Source organism: Podarcis vaucheri (genome assembly GCF_965113315.1).
Source record: "Podarcis vaucheri genome assembly, chromosome: 5".
Taxonomy (NCBI): Eukaryota; Metazoa; Chordata; class Lepidosauria; order Squamata; family Lacertidae; genus Podarcis; species Podarcis vaucheri.
In genome coordinates, this window is record NC_138763.1 from 59,187,059 (window position 1) to 59,208,834 (window position 21,776).

Here is a 21,776-nt window from a genome sequence, read left to right on the forward strand (position 1 = left end):
TATTTTACGAGGTTATATAACAATAAACAGCCAAATGAATACATACCTTGGAATAAGAGCTTTTTAATGGTGTCCACTTTTCACTACTCAGGAGATAAGGGACTATTATTTCATAGTGCGCTGGTTGGTTCTTTGAAATCCATCGCCTAGAGAATTCCAGCTTGTGCTTTGCATCCCATCCTAGAGGAAAAAATGATATTTTTTTAATGTTAACAAACATATTGCACATACTATACAAAATATTGCTAAATGAAATAAACTGAAAAGGTAAAACACCAATGTAAGACTTAAAGATGTGATACACAAGTAAGCATTTATGTGGTCTGCTTTTTGGTTCCATATTATGTTGTTTTCACTTTGGAAGTAGATAAAGAAATCGTTTCCACATGTGGAAGAAGGAATAGAAAGAGATTAACTTGAAATGGGAGGGGAAATGATAATGGAAGGTACTTTACACCAACCCAGTTGCTTCTTAAGGCTGTGGTCCCTGGCAACTTTTCAGAAGGTACCTGAGGCTAAGGTAAGATATTAGAGTAAATGCTGAAAAGACAGAGGTTTCTCACATGTCTCCACTGCATTCTGTATAGGCACTCTGTTTTCAGTAACCATAGTTAAGATTAACAATAGTTTAGGGCTCAGATGGTGCTAAACTGGTGTTTATCTAAAGTGTGTCTTATTTCCTCTTGCAGCTACACTAGAGAAGGAAAGAAAGAGAATTACATGAGCCTGGGGAAAGCTTAGCTAATTCACATTACTGTTAAACCATTGTTTAGTGCTACATTAGAACAAAACCATCCTAGTATGGCAACACCACTACAGATAAATGAAAAGCAATTTCCTCTTATGTTCCTTCTTTTCCTTACCAGAGTGCCTCCTATCCTACAATAAGGTTACATCTCAATTATATAGCTCTTCACATGAGCATAGCCGGGGGGGGGGGGGCAGGTAGGGAGGCAGCTGCTGCCCCATAGATCAAGTAAAACAATAGAAATAACTAACTGAACCAATCATGTCAGTTCTGGGGGGCCCCACACAAGTCCTGCCCCCTCTAACAAAGTCCTGCCCCCCCACAAAAATCCTGGGTACACCCATGGATCTTCACATTGATTTTGCACAAAGGGTTTGACCATTTTTATTTAAGATTTTGTATTAGCTTTCCTAAATATTTTTAAGATCTTTAACATTTTATTCTTCTCTGAAAAAAACTCCACAGTTGTGTGCCATTTCTACAAGCTATTTGAGTTTGTTTTTTCCCCTGCCATGGACATAATTATCCATTATCTCAGTAGTTTCAAAACGTTTTATCCGGAACATGCAAGTCGCAGAGTATTTACAGTCCCTAGGTGTTCTAGATGCACATTAGTGAAAGAATCATCTCAAAGAGAGAAGATACAAGCTAACACAGTATGCACTGCAGAGCCAGATTATTAGCGCTATGTCAAAAAAAGCAACTGGTTTCTGGCTTTTATTTCTTACTCCTAATTATACTAATTATAGCTGCCAGAGAAACAGCTCTAAAATGTAATAAAGCTCTGTGGGTCTCAAGTTACTCACTATGGGCTTGGTCCAGTCAAAGTTGCATACTTCTAGGTCAGATAAATTTTAACAGGATTCTAATGAGATTTAAGTGTTTAACTTGGTTGGACTGCAGCCAAACTTCAGCTCTGTATTTTAGTACAGTAATGACAATCCATGAGACGATCCATTTATATGTAGCAAGAGATCTTAAAAGGCTGCAAGCCAATCCTGGGCATGTTTACTCAGAAGTAAGTCCTACTGAGTTCAATGGATTTAGTTCCTAGCATGTATCGGATTATAATCATTCTGCACCATCTGCAGCCCCTTGATCAGTTGCAAGAGAAACCACATGTGCAGCACATTACAATGACCAAATTATCCCTAGCTATGAAAGGGTGCAGCTGGAGAAAGCCACTCTTCACCACAGAGGCCACCCGGGAAAATAGTTTCAAGAGCACCCTAAACTGCATTCCTGTTTCTTTAGAGGGAATGTAACCCTATCTAGAACAGGCAAGGAAACCATTTACCCACAGTGTGTCTTTATCTTAGAAGGGTTCAGTTGGTATTTATCTTGGAACTGAATTGATTTTACGTATGTGCTGTTGTTTTAAACAGTTTTTATGTTTATAATTGTCTTTTGAAATTGTTTTTTTAAAAGTGCAATTGTTTTTAACTGGTTTCATATATGTGATGATACTGCAAATTGTTTCAGGATAGGAAACAATTCATTAATGAAATAAATAAATAAGTTCGGTATCGATCTGTTGTCCCTTCATTCTCTACACAACTGCATCCAGGCACTGGTTCAGTTTCTGCACAGCATCTCCTGTCTCAGATTTAATGGGAAAACAAGAGCCGGGTATCATCAGCATACTGATGACAATGTGCACCAAGCTTCCTGATGACTGCTCCCAAAGGTTTCATATAAATGTTAAATAGAATTGCAGACATGACGGTGCCTGTTCAGCATGAGACAGTTATGCCACTGAAGAGTCCCCTGGATGTGAGGGAGATGTCATATCATTCCTAGAGGGGCAAGGCTACTACATCATCATCATTTATTATTTATACCCCACGCATCTGGCTGGGTTTCCCCAGCCACTCTGGGCAGCTCCCAACAGGATACGGTGGACACTCGGGTTGTGAACATGATCTGTGCAGGATGCACGTTCTCAACCTGCAGAGTTCTCAACCTGCAGCGACGTGTCTGTGCATGCGCGGGTTGCGATTTAGCGCTTCTATGCATGCGCGACCCCCGAAACCTGGAAGTAACCCATTCCGGAACTTCCGGGTTTCAACGGGTCCATAACCAGAAAAAACGCAAACTGAAGCCTCTGTAACCCGAGGTATGACTATTAAAAACACAATAAAACATCAAACATTAAAAACTTCCCTAAACAGGGCTGTCTTCAGATGTCTTCTAAAAGTCAGATAGTTGTTTATTTGGTACAAAGTGGGTTTGGTGTCACGAGTGTGCTCACACTGTGCCCACACCACTCTGAGCTCCCTTGCTGCCTCTCCCCTTCCTCTGTTGGTAAGTGCCAGCAACATGCAGCACTGGGATGCCTGGAGAGCAATGTAGTCCCACCCAATGAGTCTGAACAGAGCACATGATTAATCAGATTATTTACATCAAATCAGTGCATGATCACCATCAAATCTCCCCAAACCACATTTTATTTCTTGTCCCAATTAAACCTTCAACACAGATTGGAAGGAGTAGTTTGGCCATTTAAAACTGCTATTTTTTCATACTGCTATGGAAGGGGGGGAAACCTTTCACACATCTTGAGCACACATAGCATTACTTTTCTAAGCATAGCATGAAATGAAATCTACACAGTTTCGTATCAACCATGAGGAATCAAAACAGTGTCATCAAAGAAGGGTCGGCGGGGGGAATGCTACTAGCCTACTAATTAATACTATAAATATTTAACTGCAAATTCTTGAAAATAACATCTGAATTCTTCCAGGAAGAAAGGATCATTGTCCAGGTAAAATAAAAAGTGAAACCTGACAAAAAAAATATTATGAAAAAAGTAGATTTTGTCAATGTGTGTGCAGAATTCTTTTCAGCTCATTAGAGCAGTCACAACTATTTAAAATTAAATTACTTCATTTTTATACCAACTACTTTACAAGATTCATAAATGTTAAGCCTCCATGGAAAACTTCATAAACTTTTATCTTAAAAAGCAAAATATTTCTCTCTGCAATTTTTTTTCCTGCTGTGCAACATTTATTAATGCTTAATAAATGGGTGAGTGTGTGTGGAGAAGATAGAAATTTTAGGAGACCAAATGATACCTTTGCTTCAATGTTAATTTACTAATGCTAGTAAAAACATTTAACGCTGAAGCACTGGGAAGAAATAGAAGGATTTCAACAGAACCAAATATATGATACTAAATATATGACAAAACTGAAACAATACAGCCCAACTTTAGTTAGAAGTTAGGTAATGTTATCTCACTTTCTTTTGGTGCACGTGGAATTTTAAACTTTACAGAGCTCTTCAGGCAGCTGTGCAATGGTTAAAAACAGGCATAGGCAAACTCAGCCCTCCAGATGTTTTGGGACTACAACTCTCATAATCCCTGATCACTGGTCCTGTTAGCTAGGGATGATGGGAGTTGTAATCCCAAAACATCTAGAGGGCCAAGTTTGCCTATGTCTGGTTAAAAGCATGTATGCATCAACTGAAGTTGGACCATTTAAGATTTCTCCAACATTACTATTAACCATTCTCTAAAATGAACACAGTACAGTCCCAAGATGGGCTGGGCATATTTCATTCCATTCCATAGAGGGCTTTTGTTCATGGGACAAGAAGCCTAGCAACCAGTCAAGTGCCAAAGACCCTCCAGATGTTGTTAGACTATGCAAATAACATCGTGCACTCACCATGTGCTACCGTTTACTACACAGAGTACTGCAATCATGCTTTCTATCTCCATGCATTACTCTCTAAATTGGGAAGGCAAGGATGAAAAGATCCAGACACTCAGCCCATTTAGATGTTCCTACTTTGGTATAGAGCAATTGCTGTGTTGAGGATCTTTACATCTGCCCAGGGCTTTTTTTCCAGCCAGAACTCACCAGATCTCAGTTCCTGCACCTCTCAGATGGGTGGCATTGCCATTATAAGAGAACAAGGGAGTCATTCATGGTGCATTCTGGCAAATTCCGCCCCCCGCCTCCCGAAAAATAGCACTGCATCTGCCTATATGTGTAGAACAATGTTTAAAAACTAGCTTTACATTTGAGGCTTCTTCTTAGGTGATCCATTATGACTGAGTAGTGATGGTCCTTTTTGTCTTCCTGCAACCACATACAAGAAGTATTCAGTTCATCCTAGTAGCAGATGGCGCTACACCCAGCTCCCAATCCCCTCACCCCTCCTGGTAAGCAGCAGTGACTGTCGAAAAGTCAGGATGGTCAGAGTTGTAGTCTAACAACATTTGAATGGCCATGGGTTCACCACTCTTGCTATAATAGCTTCACTATAATCAGCTGTAAGGCTGATTATAAAATACAGTACAGGTCCTTCTTTGCAGTATTTGATGGGTCATTAATTCAGCCATGAAGACGAGCACATCTCTAAACCAGTGTTTTTCAACCACTGTTCCGCGGCACACTAGTGTGCCGCGAGATGTTGCCTGGTGTGCCGTGGGAAAAATTGAAAAATTCAAAAAATTTTTTTTTAAAAAAGTCAAATTTTCGCCCACTAGGCGGGCGCCGGACTGTGTCCACCCTATTTTCCATCCATCCTGGGTGGGGATCAGATCGGATGGGATTGGATGAGAGCGGACAGGCGGTCTGCTCTCATCCGATTCCCCATAGAGAGCAGCGGGGCTCTGACATCTCCCTCTCCGCACACAGTGGTGGTGTGCCTCGTTATTTTTTTCATGAAACAAGTGTGCCTTTGCCCAAAAAAGGTTGAAAAACACTGCTCTAAACCAACTGCATCTAGAAGCAAAAACAGGATATAGGCTTTGTCTTACAGTTAGGGCAGAATCTGACAGCTTTGGCTTCCTCATCAGGTAACAACAGATCCAGTTTTAGCTGTAAGACAACCATGTTCCTGTTTGCAAATAAGTAGGACTGGGCTTCCTATAGAAGAATTATACTGAACCTGTAAACCTTTTCAGATATAGAGTGTTAACTGTGCGAAAGACTGCTAAAGTCAGGGGAACATACTGCATAAATAGGGCGTTCTCATACTGATAAATTATTTGAAAAGGGGGAAATGGACAAAACATTTCAGAGAGAGATAGCATTTGTATGAGAGAGGGACGCATACCAGTATGAAACATGGGCTGTAAATTGCCTAAAGAGACACAAAGGAAGTTGTGTCAGCTAGACAGAATCACACAGGATATCAAAACAGGATTCACAACAACTTACTAAAAAAAGGGGGGGATGCAGATAGATGTCAAAGGGTCAAGACAAGAAATGAAGAGTAACTTCTACAATTCAAACAATGCCGAATGTATATTCTTAATTCTTTTCTGTGTTTGAGATACGGAAGGCAGAAAAGCTTGTTATAAACATAGGAGAACCTACATTGTGTAAGAAACAAACAGCATACAGGGAAACAAAAGATAGTAAGCTTCTGGATGTTCACTTATATGGCTGTGTTCCAAAACGTCTGCCTACATTTAGTTCAGTGCATAAACACTACAACCACCAAATATATGCTCTCTCTGGTTCTGTTTTTTCTTTAAATATTTATAGCCCCACCTTCATCTATTGATATTGGGACAGGGTAAAAAATAATCAATATAATAATCTACCACACAACAATAAAACACATAATCAGAACAAATGAAGACAGATAAAGCAAAAGAAAGGTTATCAATCAGCAACTTTGAAACCTTAAAATGTTATTGGTCATGACCCAACCCACTGCTGTTACACAATTACTGGTTGGCATCTCTGTGAACAGTGCACCAATCACTGCAACTTATTTACAAAAAGAAGAAGAAGAAGAAGAGTTTGGATTTGATATCCCGCCTTTCACTCCCCTTCAGGGGTCTCAAAGCAGCTAACATTCTCCTTTCCCTTCCTCCCCCACAACAAACACTCTGTGAGGTGAGTGGGGCTGAGAGACTTCACAGAAGTGTGACTAGCCCAAGGTCACCCAGCAGCTGCATGTGGAGGAGCGGAGACGCGAACCCGGTTTCCCAGATTACGTGACTACCGCTCTTAACCACTACACCACACTGGTACTGTGATTAGGCAATGCCCTAATAATTTACACATGGCCCAGCACTGTACTATTGAGAATTAATCACAGTTAGAGCCCAGTTGCACCAGTTGAGGATCAAGCTAATTTTACCTAAATTAATAATTATAATTTATTTGCTGGTGCGTTTGTAAATATAAAATTATAGCTTGTGGCAAGGCAGACTTTCCCCCATCTTACTGAGCCTTTTAAAGCTTTGGGTTTTCATCCTTTTTAATCAGAACATTTATTTTCCTTTTTCAATCAAATATTCCTTAATTATAACCCATTTAAATGTAGCAAAGGCATTAATGTCAAGTGTCTTTAAGATCTTTGGAAGAGCTCCTGCTTGTTGTTCCATGACCGCCAGATAGTCACTTGGTGACAATATGGAAGTGGGCCTTCTCGGTGGTTGCACCCACTCTGTGCAATGTCCTCTCTCAGGCAATTTGTGAGGAAGAGACAGTAATTCCTTTTAAATGCTCCTTAAAAACTTAAGTTTATACAGACTTTCCTGGTCCCTGACTCTTACTTATTAATATTTTTGCACACTGCTCAGTTTTTATTTAAGAAATATGGTTGCATTTTGTTTTTATCTATTTCTATTCAGTTTTTAGGAAATGCTATTTGTTGCTTTAAAGTTTTTATTATAGTAAGACGTATAAAAATCGTAAGTGTGAAACTTTTTTTTAAAAAAAATCAGTGTGCACTGAAAGTAGCTCCTTTCAATCATATAGTACCCCTTTATTTTTTGCTCAAACATAATGAAAATACTTCCTACCAATCACTGGTCAGATATAGATGGAAAACATTTTATTCTTCTCAGCTCACAAGCCTTCAGAGGAGTATGAACTCAAATGATAACAATCTTCAATATACTACAATGCTTTTATTATTACTTCTTTTCCTTCCATAACATCATGAAAGGAAAGACTTAATGCTGCCATGGAAGTAAACAAGGAAAAAGAATTTTTGTTTTTACTCACAGAAAGGGAAAGAGCAGCCTTTGTTGAGAGATAAACAATATGGAAAATTGTGGAGGAATTAACACTTGCTGCCCTCTAAAGAAACAGATGTATTTAATAATCACAGACATTTAACATTATTAATAAAAGATCAGTCTGTCAGAATATTCTGCTTGGTGAAAATGTGGGCAGCATGATTTTATTTATTTATTTATCTACCACTTGAGTCTAAAAAACCTCAAAGCAATTTACAAAAAGAATTATAATTTCATTTTTTAAATTCTTTTTGTAAATTGCTTTGAGGTAAAAATGGTAAAAATGACTATTTAAAACATTCAAAAATAATTAAATTCAAAAATAAGCTAAAAAAAGAACCCAATTAAAACACACATCAACATTCTACATATCTGGACAGGCTTGGCTAAACAGAAATGTTTAGAAGGAGCATTATATGGCACCTGTAACAACGCTAGAGTTTCACAGATTGAAATGGTCAAGTGGGCATATATGGAGTAGGGCGATCTTGCAGGTAAACTGGTCCCAAATTGTTAACGGGATACCATCTACACTGCAGAATTATCAATCAAACACTGACAAGGGAATAACAGTCAAGGACATTTGCATTTGAAAAAGAATATACCCATCTAGAACAATAGCTCTGAAAATACTCAGATGACGACATTAGAGGATGGCATCGGCTTCCTCGATCATTCTTAGTGCTTGTTTCCACACACAAAAAGATGAAGCCTATGTTTCAACCTTAGATTTGCAGATTTGATCATTGAACTACAACATCTCCTAGATAATATGCAATGCACAGACTTTCTACAACAAAAAGGAATACAATGGTCAAGTAGATACTCTATGCAGATGACCCCTTCCCAAGAGCTATGCTCCTAAATTCTGGATCAGTATTAAGGTTAGAAGTCATCAGCAGTTTCCTCATTTTCCTGAAAGCAGGACAGCTGGTGTATCAGCTAAAGCTCATTAACCTCTGACCACAGCTACCTCCTTACAATCCAGAAGCACACCACAAGCAGTATGACCCAACGTAAAATAGCCATATCCACAATCTCAACAGACCACTCAGTTTGCATCCTATCTAGACTAGGCTGTGGTTTCTTCACCCCTATTCCATTCATTACTGACCTCAACGGGCATTCTGAAAATCTAACCAATATCTGTACAAGTTATCCATGCAGAGAAGTTTACAAAGATAAAGGGGCAGCAACGCTGGCACTACTTCCAGCTTTTAGAAAATGAGTATCTATCAAATAGCGTCTTTGAGAATAGCTAGAATGATCCCAAAGTACCTGCTAAAAATGTTAAGTCCTATTCAGTGTTATGTATATACAGTACAAGTCTTACTGAATCCTACAAAGGGAATAAAGTGTACCCTTTCTTCCACAAAACATTTATTCAATAGCACATCCTGCTGCTTCTTTTTCTCTCTTTTTAATCTTAATTCCAGCTTATCTTGTTCATTTACATCATGTATTTTTCTTCTGTACAAAATTAATAATCATGTAACATTTTTTTAGAACATTAAAGATCAGCTAAGGCCTTTGATGAGCCTGAGGACAAAACAGCAGCTAGATGACTCCATGCTTTTCTGAAATTAATTCAGTGCCTTCTGCTTCTAATCAAAATGTATCCTCTCTCTAACTTGACAGGGCTGCCAGCTTCAAACTAATCTACATGGAGGTTTGTTGCATGTCCATTTGATCTTTTGCATTGCTTAGATTCATAAGACATAACTACTCGAATGAGAAGGATGAGTTTCAAGTATTACTGCCCCTTTAGCTAAGCCGCTAAACTGGGAGGTGTAGCTAATGACACAGAAGAGACAATTTGAATTTAAGATGACCTTAACAAATTGGGGATCTGGACCAAAACTAACAAAATAGAATTCAATGGCGACAAATGTAAGGTTGTACACTTAGGCAGGAAGAACCAGATGCACAAATATAAGATGGGGGACACCTGACTTGCATGTAGTCTGTGTGAAAAGGATCTAGAGGTCTTAGTAGACCACAAACATAACATGAAGCAACAGTGTGATGCAGCAGCAAAAAAGGCTAATGCTAGTCTAGGCTACATCAACAGAAGCATAGTGTCCTAATCAAGGGAAGCAAAAGTTCCACTCTGCTCTGCCTTGGTCAGACCACACATGGAGTACTATGTCCAGTTCTGGCTTTCACTAACAAAGATATTGACAAGCTTGAATATGTGAAAAGGGGGGCAACCAATATGATCAAGGGTCTAGGAAACCAAGCCTGATGAGGAACTGTCGTGGGAGTTGGGTATGTTTAGCCTGGATAAGAGGAGATTGAGAAGATAGAAGATAGACATCTTCAAATATCTAAAAAGCTGTCACATGGAAGATGGTGCAAGCTTGTTTTCTCCTGCTGTGAAGTATAGGACCTAAACCTATGGCTTCAAGTTACAAGAAAGAAGATGCCAACTAAACATCAAGAATAACTTTGAAGGTAAGAGCTGTTTGACAGTGGAATGGACTCCATCAGAAGGTGGTGGACTTTCCTTCCTTGAGGTTTTAAAACAGAAGTTGGATGGCCATCTGTCATGGGTGCTTTATCTGAGATTTCGGCATTGCTGGGGGTTGGACTAGATGACCCTTGAGGTTCCTTCCAACTCTACAAATTTATGATTCTATGATTTTATAATCTCAAGACTGCTAATTTTACTTCTTGGTTAGCTGAATACACTGCTATATTGAGAAGGGATTAAACAGCCTTTCATAAATATAATAGTACCCATTGTAGCACATGCTTCCTTAACAGTTGGGTCTTCTTAGTATTTCAGCTTCTGTGGTATAACCTTTGGAAGCCTGCAGTTCTGTACACAATAAAGTGCTTCATTCTGGGAGCCATATGACTCCATCAGTCATCCAAGCATATGTTTGGTGCAGCGTAAAAGAACAGAACTTATTTAAGTCAAATATTTCAAAGCTGACTGTATCTTTAAAAATACCTGGTTTATATGTCGATATAGTATCTCTATAAACCTTTCATTTCTTGTATATTGGCTTGACCCACACTTTCTTGCATGGGTCTGAGCCGTTCCCCCCTTGCTCCCATGGAAAACCCACTCCTTAGTGCTAAACAGGAGAAAACATAAATCTGGAGAAAACCTGTATTGCTGTTTGCTCCAACTGAGTGCTAAGAGCAGTTTTCCCACTAGGGGAAAGCAGAGGGACAATAGGAAGTGTGGGTGAGCCCTGAGAAGGGAAATGGCAAAATGTAAAGGCAAAATACAGATAAATTTGAGGGGCTTTTTACTATAAGATGGAGCAACCAGGTAAGTAGCTGGTGATTAGAAATGGGAAAGAAATTCAGTTCCATTCACATGTGAAGGTGAACCTACCTAACTCATATTTTCTGAAACTAAATGTGAAACAAAACACAGAAATCCTTCAAAACTTTCATTTCTCCAAATTTTGCAAGGCAGTTCTCCAGCTAAGCAATGTGTGCAAAAATGCATCTATTACTGGAAATAATGTACATTCCATTTTGGCGATGGTAACCCTGGTTTAAGGAACCATTTGGTGCCTAGCTGATATATCTGATTTTCTAACACTGTATAGTAAGCTGCTTTGAGTTACCTTGGTAAAAAAAAGTGGCCAATAAACTTTATATATATAATATATATAATATATAGGTGCAAAGGGCTTAATTCACAGCTATGAGAACAAAGGATGGCATGAAAAGTCATAGACACAATACCACTGTAAATTTTGTAACTATATTATGTGACCAACATCTCATTTTGATCAGTTTTACAAAGATAAAACAGTGTTCCGGCTTATATCCCCCCCCCCCCCAGTTTCTACCAAAAAGCACCTTGAGAACTAATACATAGGGATTAGTCCTTGCATCTGCGGCTAGTAATAAATAGAACTCAAATACTTCCAGCTCCTGCCTGCTTGCATGTTCATTTCACTTAACGCAGTGTCAAGACAAAGAGCTGGAGGATTACTCATTCAATATTTTTGTGTTTTGCATCATATCACCATTCAGATGGCGCGACGTTCACATTGTAATTTAATCTTTCATAGATAAGCAGCCATAAGCGGGGTATTTTGCTACATTCAATCAGCTCATATTTTGAAAGGGACACAAATATAAAAACACATACACCACAACAAATTGAGGACACTACCAGAAAAAGTTTCAAATATGTGCCTGATTAGAATCTTTTGTGTAACTGCTGGCAACAGATGCAAAAGGCATTTTTGCCAAGTTCCACATTCAGATCTGTATGCCTTGCTGTATGCTATCAGCCAGCACAATTAACAGGCCATGGAGTATTCCACTTGTTGCCATATTAGATCATATATTTTGGAGAAGAAAAAATGTGTTTATCCAATCTATGGTTTCATTGTACTGTATTTTCAGATACACAAACAGTAAATTCAAGTCGTCCTCATTCTTACTCAAGTTCTGGGCCAGAAATTACACTGAAATGAAGTCATTTTAATAGCACCATGCTTTTGAAGCATTGAAGATGATAGCTAAAGTCTTAATGGATTTTTAAAAAAAAACACAAAGTGCACATATTTTAAATATTTTGCATGGTAGATTTGACATGCTATGAAAATAGCTGACAGCACAATCCTATACAAGTCCACCCAGAAGTAAGCCCCACTGAATTCAATGGCCCTTACTCCCAGAAAGTAGGAATAGAACTGCAGACTAACAATGCATGTTTACTTATAAGAAAGTTTCAATGCATCAGACAGGGCTTAGTGAGTGTGCCCAGTATTCTGTCTCAAATTATTATCAATATTTTGTAATCATATAACATTCATTTATGCTTTTATATCCGACATTTCCTTCAAAGAGCTCAAGTATCTGCTCTCCTGCCCTCCATATTATCCTCTCAACAACCCTATGAGGTTCGTTAGGCTGAGGGATGGTGACTGGCCCAAGGTAACACAGTGCATTTCATGGCTGAGTGGGGATTCAAACCCTAGACTCCCAGGTCTAGGGTCCAGCACCCAAAATGCTATACCACACTGACTTTCAGTCATTACAAAAATAATTTCTACTCTCAGTTTGGTCCCAAATTTTTCAAAGCCACGCTGGTTCATTGCAAACCAAGGGCATATAACTAATTATAATTGCCTTAATCTAAATTGGATTCTATCCACAAAATAGGATTGCCTTATTCCAGCAACCTCAGACCCCTGTCTCTTTAATATTCAAACATCTCCCTTTCCTGCCACACATCAGAGTGCCTCCCTTCCTCCAGAGTATATGTCATCGATGCACCACTGGCAATACAGTGGTACCTCTGGTTACAGATTTAATTCGTTTCCGGATGCCGTGTGCATCCCGAAAAATCTGTAACTAGAGGGCACTGCTTCTGTGCACATGCGCAACACGATAGAGCACTACTGCGCATGCGGCAAAACCCGGAAGTATACACTTCTGGGTTTGCTGCGGCCGTAACCTGAAGATTCCATAACCTGGAGGTTATGCAACACGGGGTACCCAAGTAAATAAATTTCTGGCAGTAGTACCATCAGGACTAGCAAGTGAGACAAGGTACAGAAATGCGGGACCAACAATTTGATTTGAGGACTCTCCTAGAGATGGAGAAAAAGAAACCTCTAGGCTTCAATAAATGAGCCTTCAAGGGACCAAAGGCCAAAGGCCAGTATAATTTGGAGACAATCGAATTTGAGCGACTTTCACCTTGACACTTTCTGAATCTCTGGTCTCATATCACATCAGATGTGATGAACTCCAAATTCCCTAGTTTCCCACCATTTCATAATTTCTTGCATTTGTATATTACAAAACAAAGATTTAAATTATTGCAAAATGGCGTGCAACCTTCCAAATTCTCCCTAACTCTCCATTGGGCTAGATCAGTGATAGCCAAACTTGGCCCTCCAGCTATTTTTTTGGACTACAAATCCCATCACCCCTAGCTAACAGGACCAGTGGTCAGGGATGATGGGAATTGTAGTCCCAAAACAAATGGAGGGCCAAGTTTGGCCATCACTGGGCTAGATGGTAAACAATCCATAGGCAGGGACAGGGGCAGGGAAGTTTGCTAATACTTCAAGTTGTGAAGTCTGCAACTATTCACACAGGCAACCAGGAAAAGCACACGGGTTCTTTGATTGGTGGGAAGGGACAGATCTAGTCCCTGGGTCAATTCTAGTTTTTGTGGTTTTAGAGATGGTAAGGCAGCCATTACTATGTTTCTTCTTCCTGGCAGTCCTTGGTGCAACCTAATAGCTGAAGAGCACTTAAGAGAGCTTTGTCTGGATGTCTGCTACCTCCTCTCACATTATAACTGTGACCAGATACATACCCCATAGCTTTGACATGAGTCAGCAAACTTTCTTCTTCTTCCCTCTCCTTCCTTCCCCATTCTGTTTATTTATCTAGCTAGCTGGTGAAGAATTATAGAGAATTTGCAAGCTTGCAAATTATTTTGTGATGTTTTGGTTGGATTTTTTGTTACTGGCCAGTTAACTTTGCTTTTTTGCATACTTTTAAATAACGCATAAATCTCCTATTTTGAAGGTCTGTTGCAATTACACATAGATGTGAATGAACAATGAATTAGGCCATGTGCTTTGTCTGTGACTAAGTGCAAGCTTCAATCATTCAGGGAAGGCTGTGGGCAGGATTCCTGCATTGCAGGGGGTTGGACTAGATGACCCCCGGAGTCCCTTCCAACTCTACAATTCTATGATACTTCATACTAAACAAATCATGTTGCATGGAATGTAGACTGGTAAAGCATAAGTAATGGGCTTCATAATATAAAATCGAATGAAACAAATTTTTATAACATGGCTCACTCAATGATTACAGAAGGTCATTTCAATAAAATTAAGGCAGAATTCATCCTCAATAATGAGGAACGTTTCAAATACAGAAGCTTGGGTTTATCTCAGTTTTTTATTTGTAGTTGTTGTTGTGTCCATCTGGTTCTGGGACAAACTGGCAAGATCAGTATCTGTCTGCAATTCTATATGTTCTGTGTTTTAGTTCAATACATTATTTGTACTGTAATTATTGTATTAATTGCAGCTGAGACAAGTACCCTAACAGATTATCCAAAACTGGCTTTGACTTTAAAGTACACATAACATTGGGAATGGGGCAGTCCAAAGAAACAAACAGACCTGATATGCGATATAAGAGAGACTGAATAAGTTGCCTACAAAAAGCAGTATAGGGGTGGTTTTTTTTGCTATTCATCTAAGTTCTTAAACACTCTCTCAGAGCTATTTAAATTCATTACATAAACACTTGGGCAGTTAAGCACTCATAAAATTGCTTTGTGAAGTGCCTACCCTACATTCACAGTAACCCATTTTATGCTTTAATATCTCAGGTGTATAATTTTTCTCCTTAAACTAACACAAATACCATGCCGATCATATTATGGATCCTGTGTGCCAAGTATTTAGCCTAGAAGCAGCATAATTCAGTACAGAGGTACACTGTGAGTCAAATCCCACAAGCATGTGTGCTTGACAAGAGCTAGAGAATGTCGCTTGAAGTTTTGCATCTATCAGCACGGTGAGTCACAGATAGCCTTCATCAACTCATATCATTATCCCGTTATTTATTTATTTAAAACACCCCTATGCTGCATTTCATTTTTTTGAAAAGTGAAAGCTGGTTCACAATTACAAAACTAATTCAATAAAATCAACACTAAAAAACGACTACAGCAACCTCCACAGTAGCCAGGAAAACTACAAGCTAAGTATCATTAACCAGCAACTGCTTGGCAAACAAGGTTATTTTAACAAATGCCAAAAACACACCACCATTGGGCCTTGCCTTATTTCAGTTGGCACCTATGGGTGGTGGTGAAGGTTCTGTTCCATGCAAAAGCCCAGTTTTAACACACTGCAATACTGTACATGCCTCCCTGAAAATAAGTGTAAATGAACTCAGTGGGGGATACTTATAACATGTATAGGACTACATTGTTTAATCTGAATTAGAGCTCTGCAGCTATATTATACTGAGAAAACATTCCAAGGGGAAGGTTCCAAACACTGGTTGCATTCACATGCAACAGTAAGCTATAGTACAACAAGCAAATGAACAAGCCATGTATTGTTCACCCAAACTTGTTTTTTCCTCAGTTGCTTCCACAGCAGGCTGAGCACCTGGCGTGGTGTGATCAAACAAACCATGGTTAAGCATAGCTGTTGGGTTCAGACATGACACCAAACCGTCATTAAAACAAGCCATGGTTCATGTCAACAATAAAACATTGCTCATATTGTGCTTTGTTTCCAGAAAACAAAGCATAGTTAATATACTGGGCTGGGTTCAGATAATCAAACAAGCCTCACTTTAACTAAACCAGGGGTGGCTAACCCATGGCCCAAATCCACTGCCCACCCCAACTGATTTTAGGTGATCCATGAAGCCCAGCCAACCACCAAATAATTTGGTTACCTTTCCCCTCCCCCAAAAAATTAAAAAAATATCCAGCAGGTGGCATCATTGTGCCTCCACTGTTGTGGTCACTGCTGATGTGGGAATGGGGATGTCACCTCTTTTTAGGTTCTTTCTCTGTTGCACCAGTCTTAAAAGGTGAGTGTGCTTGTTAGAACATCTCTGGAAGGCTGATGAAATAGGAAGAAATGTTTCTTAATGCTCAGTGGCGTAGCGTGGGGGGTGCAAGGGGGGCAGGCCGCACCGGGCGCAACATCTGGGGGGGGCGCGCTCGCTGCCTCCGGAGTCGCCGAAGAGCCTCGGGCGCAGGCTGTAGCAGAGCCGCATTTCTCGCAGCGCCCGGCTGAAGGCGCCCGGCAGGCAGCGGCTCTCAGCGCTCGCCGCGGAGGACGCGCCAGGCAGCCCCTCCTCACAGCCCCGCCTCCGCCGGTGCTGCTGCAGCTGCTGGGCCGTTGCATTTTCCTCACCTCTCTGCCCCCCTCCTCCTCCGGGCAAGCGGCGTCGTTTGGGCAGCAGCGCCAGCGGCAACTCGCAGGTTAGGGGGTAGGGGGGGGGCGCAAATTACGTGCCTTGCCCCGGGTTAGGGGGCGCAAATTACTTGCGTTGCCCCGGGTGCTCACAACTCACGCTACGCCGCTGTTAATGCTTCCTGTCAAATACCTTCTGACAATTGTGCCATGGCATAGGAAGAAGGACCTTTTCAAAGGTAAGAAGAGGTGGCTCTGTTTCTTCCTCCCTAGGGAACTGCTAGAACAGGAGACTCTCCTACTCTAGCACTGCCCTGGAGAATGAAAATCCTGTTTTCTGTGTGGCTCTATCTGCTCCTGAGTCCATCCCGCTCCATCTGTTCTGTGTGAATGTGCATGTGTGCAGGCTCATCTTGTCTGCTTCCCACCCCTGCAATCTGAATGGGTGTACATATATATACAGTGGTACCTCGGGTTACAGACACTTCAGGTTACAGACTCTGCTAACCCAGAAATAGTACCATGTGGCTGCAGTGGAAGGCCCCATTAGCTAAAGTGGTACCTCAGGTTAAGAACAGTTTCAGGTTAAGAATGGACCTCCAGAACTAATTAAGTTCTTAACCCGAGGTACCACTCTGTGTGTGTGTGTGCAAACTGCATCTCCCCTACCCCGCCACTGAGTGTATGTGGATTTGTACACACACTGCATGTGTTAAATGTGCTTAGTTTGGTATGTAGCCCTTGGACAGATAGCAACCCCTCAATGTGATCATCAAGCCGAAAAATGTTACCTACCCCTTGGGCCAAACAAACCATGGTTAGCACAGTTTTCTCCAATCCACTGCCCTCCAGATGTTTTAGACTACAAGTCTCATGTGTCCTGGCCGTTATGGCCAATGGTGAAGGATGGTGGGAGTGGCAGTCTAAATTAGCACCTGGTTTGGGAAGGATGGCAGTGTTATGTGAGAACAAGGTGTGTACTTTATCATACTACAGATTCACTTATATTTGCCTCTATTCTTGGGGCACCCAACCATGCACACAGGTCAACACACTTATTTCTAGTAACATGTGTAAAAGTAAAATTCAACACATTTACTCAGAATGATGTCACTCTCATGAAAGTGTGCATAGAACTGTAGTGTAAAAGTTGCATGCCAATAAAAAAACACAGCCCTGTTGTTGCTTTTCAGTGACTTACTGGTATCAAATCAGAAAACAAACAGAAGAAAAAGCTTATTTGGAAAACAAACAAACAGGGCGGGTTGTTATTTATGTACCGAAATCCATATTCACACACCATTTAATTTACAACAATAATAAGCAACTTCTGCAACTGCATGTACAACTAGGGTTGCACACACATACTTCCTATGGCCTTATCTGAAAAGTGAATCCCCACTGAATTCGGGAATTACCTTTCAAAGTTTTAGCTGGAGGTAATCCTGCCTGAGGACCCCTCCTGGGACATTTCACTGTTCCCAGGATTCACCCGTGATTTGTCTTGAAATCAACCTTTGAAAGTGAAGCAGATCTTCTCTCTCTCTCCCCCCCCCCCCGGCCTTCGGCGTCCTCTGCCTTTCACAGCACTCAGGCAGGCAGGCTGGCATTCAACAGGTGTCCACGAGGCATGCAGGACTGCAATGGTGGCGGCGGTGGACGGGGAGTTTCACCTGTTACATTTATCATTTCCACACAGCTGTTGAAAGCGGGTGGGGAGTCCTGGGGAGGGGGGGGAGAGAGATGGCCTCTCGGAAACCCCCTTTTGGCGTGAAGTGACTGACGGCAACACCGGCGCGAAGCGGCAGCAGCGCCTCTTGTGCCCATTTTCGAAACGGAGCCGCAAAGCCCGCGCTTTTGCGCTGAGGGAAACGCCGCCTCTGGAAGGGCTCGCGCTCGTGGGAGGCGTTAGGGCGCCGGGCGGGCGGGAATTCCGTCCTTCGAGCCAGGCGAGCGTCCCCCCGACCACCCCCGCCCAAAAGCCTCCCGCCCAGCGAAGGAGCCGCCAACAGAAGCGCCCGGAGAGACGGAGAAAGAGAAATGCCGGCTCCTCGCTGCTCCCTTCTATATACCAGTCACACAAAAGGAGAGCGGGGCGGTAGCGGGAGGACTGTTCAGTGTGACCAACTCGGGGGTAAAATATAAAGGGGGGAGAAGAAGAGGTGCCGGGGAGATACAGCAGAGAAAATATGCCGAAAGGGCGGCTTCCTTGCAGGACAAAAGAAATGCAAAACGTGGACGTTTGACAGAACTCGGGGAGGGCCGCTTTGGCGACAAGGAAGTTATAGATATGTGCGGTGCATGCATGCATGTTACGTATATAAGCATTTCCAACTTACCTTGAGCCCCGGATGGTGGTGCTATTAAGAGGCTGAGCAGCAGCAGGAGCAAGAGCTGGGCAGGGGGCTGAGGAGGAGGAGGAAGGGAGCGTAGCCGCTCTGCATGGCGACGCATGGACATCTTAGCCTAGACTGAGAAACTTTCATCAGCTGGGGCTGGAGAACAGCCCCATTAATATACAGTTACAGAGCGAGAGAGCGAGCACGGAAACTCAGGATGTGAGAGATTTCCTGCATACAGCTGACTCCCAAACCCCTCCTGCTCCTGCATAGGCTGATGATGAGCTGGGCTTTGCTTTCATATTTCCCCCCTCTCTTAATTTAAACTGTTGATGGAGAGGGGGTTCCCCCCCCCGCAAGATCAAATATGTTGACCGTTGCAATAACTGAACAAATTGCCCGGGTTGGCTAACAGGAGGCACTGAAAATCGTTAGTGGAAGAAGGCAGGCCCTGTGAAAAAGTGCCCCTTGCCAACACTCACAGTTCTCATTACAATGGAACAAATTATTGTCTTCTTTGCCTTCGTCCTGCTGCTCCCGCGCAGGGTCCTAGCGCCCTCCGAAACGTGCAGGCAGAAACCGTTCCTTTGCAGAGCAAGTGACCTGCCAATTTTCAGTTCGTGTTGGAAGGAGACTCCCTCATTTGGGATTAATTTTAAGGCTGGCTGTAAAATTCTTCTTCCCCTCCAGCGATGATGAATGATCTTGTTTTGTCTCAAACGTCTCTTCTCTCAGATTGTTATGTGTGCGACTCAAATGGCTTCAGAAAAAAGTGATGAGTTCTTCCCGTCCGCTCAAAAATAAAAGGATTCCTTGCTGATATTATAATTGTGCTTAATTCCAATGCCTGGTTGGATTGTATTTTATGTCATTTTAAAGTGTGAGGAATAGAATACTTCTTCAGCATGCTTCCCTCAGGATTTTTGTTTTTAAATCTTCCTTCATTCACATTGTCACAGCTGTCAGACAAATGAAAAGATATTACTTTGTGTCTGACATGCGGTCACCCATCACAGGAACATATGTAAATAGATGATGTTTGCAGTCTTTTTCCTTTATGACAGACTTGCAGCAGGCCGGGAAAGGGGCCAGATCATTCTTCCAGAATTTGGAACACTAAAGTATTAGTTTCTGCAAGTGGATAAAAGCCAGTTTTTGTGAAATTCATGCATCCACCTTTGTAATGCTGGTAAAAATCCATCTTTTTGGAATAGGTGAGGAGGACAAAAGGGTCTATGCACGTGATAATTCATCTACTGCACATACTTGTTTTATTCTGAAATGTAGTTGTCAAGTTTGGTTTGTACCCTCAAGGTGGAATTAAGGTGGTTAGGGACTTTGGTGCAGTTCCCAAAATGGAGTCCCACCCCCCGCTCCCTGCCAAGGATGACATGAAATAGCTTGACTTGAAGTGATCCATGCTCTGGTGACCTCCAGTAAACCATTGTAATGCACTATGTATGGGGCTGGTCTTGAAGGTGGTCCAGAAGCTGCAGTTGGTGCAGAATGCACCAGCCAGGGTGCTGGAAGACATTATTGCCTGAGTAGCTTCTTTAGGACCTGTGCTGGTTGCCATTACGCTTCTGAGTCCAATTGAAGATGCTTATTTTGACAAATAAAGCCCTAAGTGACTTGGGCCCAGAATATCTGAAGCAACACCTCCTCCCATATAGACTACCCTGGGTGCTGAGATTTGTAGGGGAGGCCGTGTTGGCAGTTCCACTGCCATGTGAAGTTCATGAGGGGTGAGAAGGCCTTTTCCATGGTAGCCCCCAGGCTGTGGAATGCCCTCTGACGTGCAACTGGCCTTGTCACCATGAATTCTCACATTAGGTCAGGCTGTACCTTTTTGCATGGGCCCATGGAAGAAGTATTTCCTGTTGAATTTAATGGGGCTTATTCCCAAGTAAAGTGGTTAGATTTGCTGCCTAAATCCCAATGATTTCAAAAGGAAGGGGTGAGATTCTGGTTAATCACTTCCAGAGAACACAATGGAATTTTAAAGACGCTTAATATGGAATGAATTGTTCTCTTCATCTCATAGCAGGGGGAAATTGTCTATGAAAGGATCTCATTCTTACATTTCTATCCATAAAGTATCCAGGGTAGCTAACATCAGAAATTAAAACAAAACAATGAAACAAATAACAATCAATAATTGTTAAAAGGGGGAGATAAAACAACCAAGCAACTAGGATCATAACAAAAACAAAATTCAATCAGCAGTACATATATCAAAGGGTTACCTAAGGATTACAATTTCCAATTACAAGGAAAAAATAGGATGTGAAGGAGTGGCAGATACATTTCCTGGGATAGCAGACAAAATTCCACATTGTGGGGGCTGCAATATAAAAGGCCTTAGTAAGTATCCAGGAGGGGAGGGGATTGATGAATGTGTGTGTCATGAGGTCAACAAAATCCTCCCCCTGCACTATCCAGGGATGTTCTACGAGGAAGAAAAGGGAAACATACATATTTTCCATTTCCCACCCTCTCTAGAACATGCACTCTTCCAACTCAGTGGATTTAACATCCTGATTAAATTAAAACAGTTTTCTAGTATGGATATAATGGAAATTTATGGCTTTTCAAACTGTTCTTGTGTGCAAACAAAGGTAAAGGTGGAGGCAGTATTGCATGGGTCTGATGCTCATTCTTGGCCTCAGCAGCCATGGTTTACTGAACTGTGATTGCTACCTCCAAACCTGATCACAGTATTAATATTGACATTTCAGCCTAGAAAAATCCTGAGTGTTCTTTGCAGGGGTTCCTGCTCATAGTATGTGGAA

At 41.5% G+C, this 21,776-nt stretch overlaps 1 protein-coding gene across 1 annotated transcript in view; it reads right to left on the reverse strand.

The window, feature by feature from the left end:
- ADAM12 (ADAM metallopeptidase domain 12) overlaps nucleotides 1-21,608 on the reverse strand; it is a 189,079-nt gene extending 167,471 nt beyond the window's left edge. The window contains exons 1-3 of the mRNA XM_082222835.1: nucleotides 19,467-21,608; nucleotides 18,319-19,116; nucleotides 47-180 (exon numbers count right to left, since the gene is read on the reverse strand). Coding sequence (XP_082078961.1) covers nucleotides 47-180; nucleotides 18,319-18,472 — 288 coding nt within the window. The 5' untranslated portion in view covers nucleotides 18,473-19,116; nucleotides 19,467-21,608. The remainder of the gene's footprint in view (nucleotides 1-46; nucleotides 181-18,318; nucleotides 19,117-19,466) is intronic.
- Between the last annotated feature and the right edge of the window lie 168 nt (nucleotides 21,609-21,776).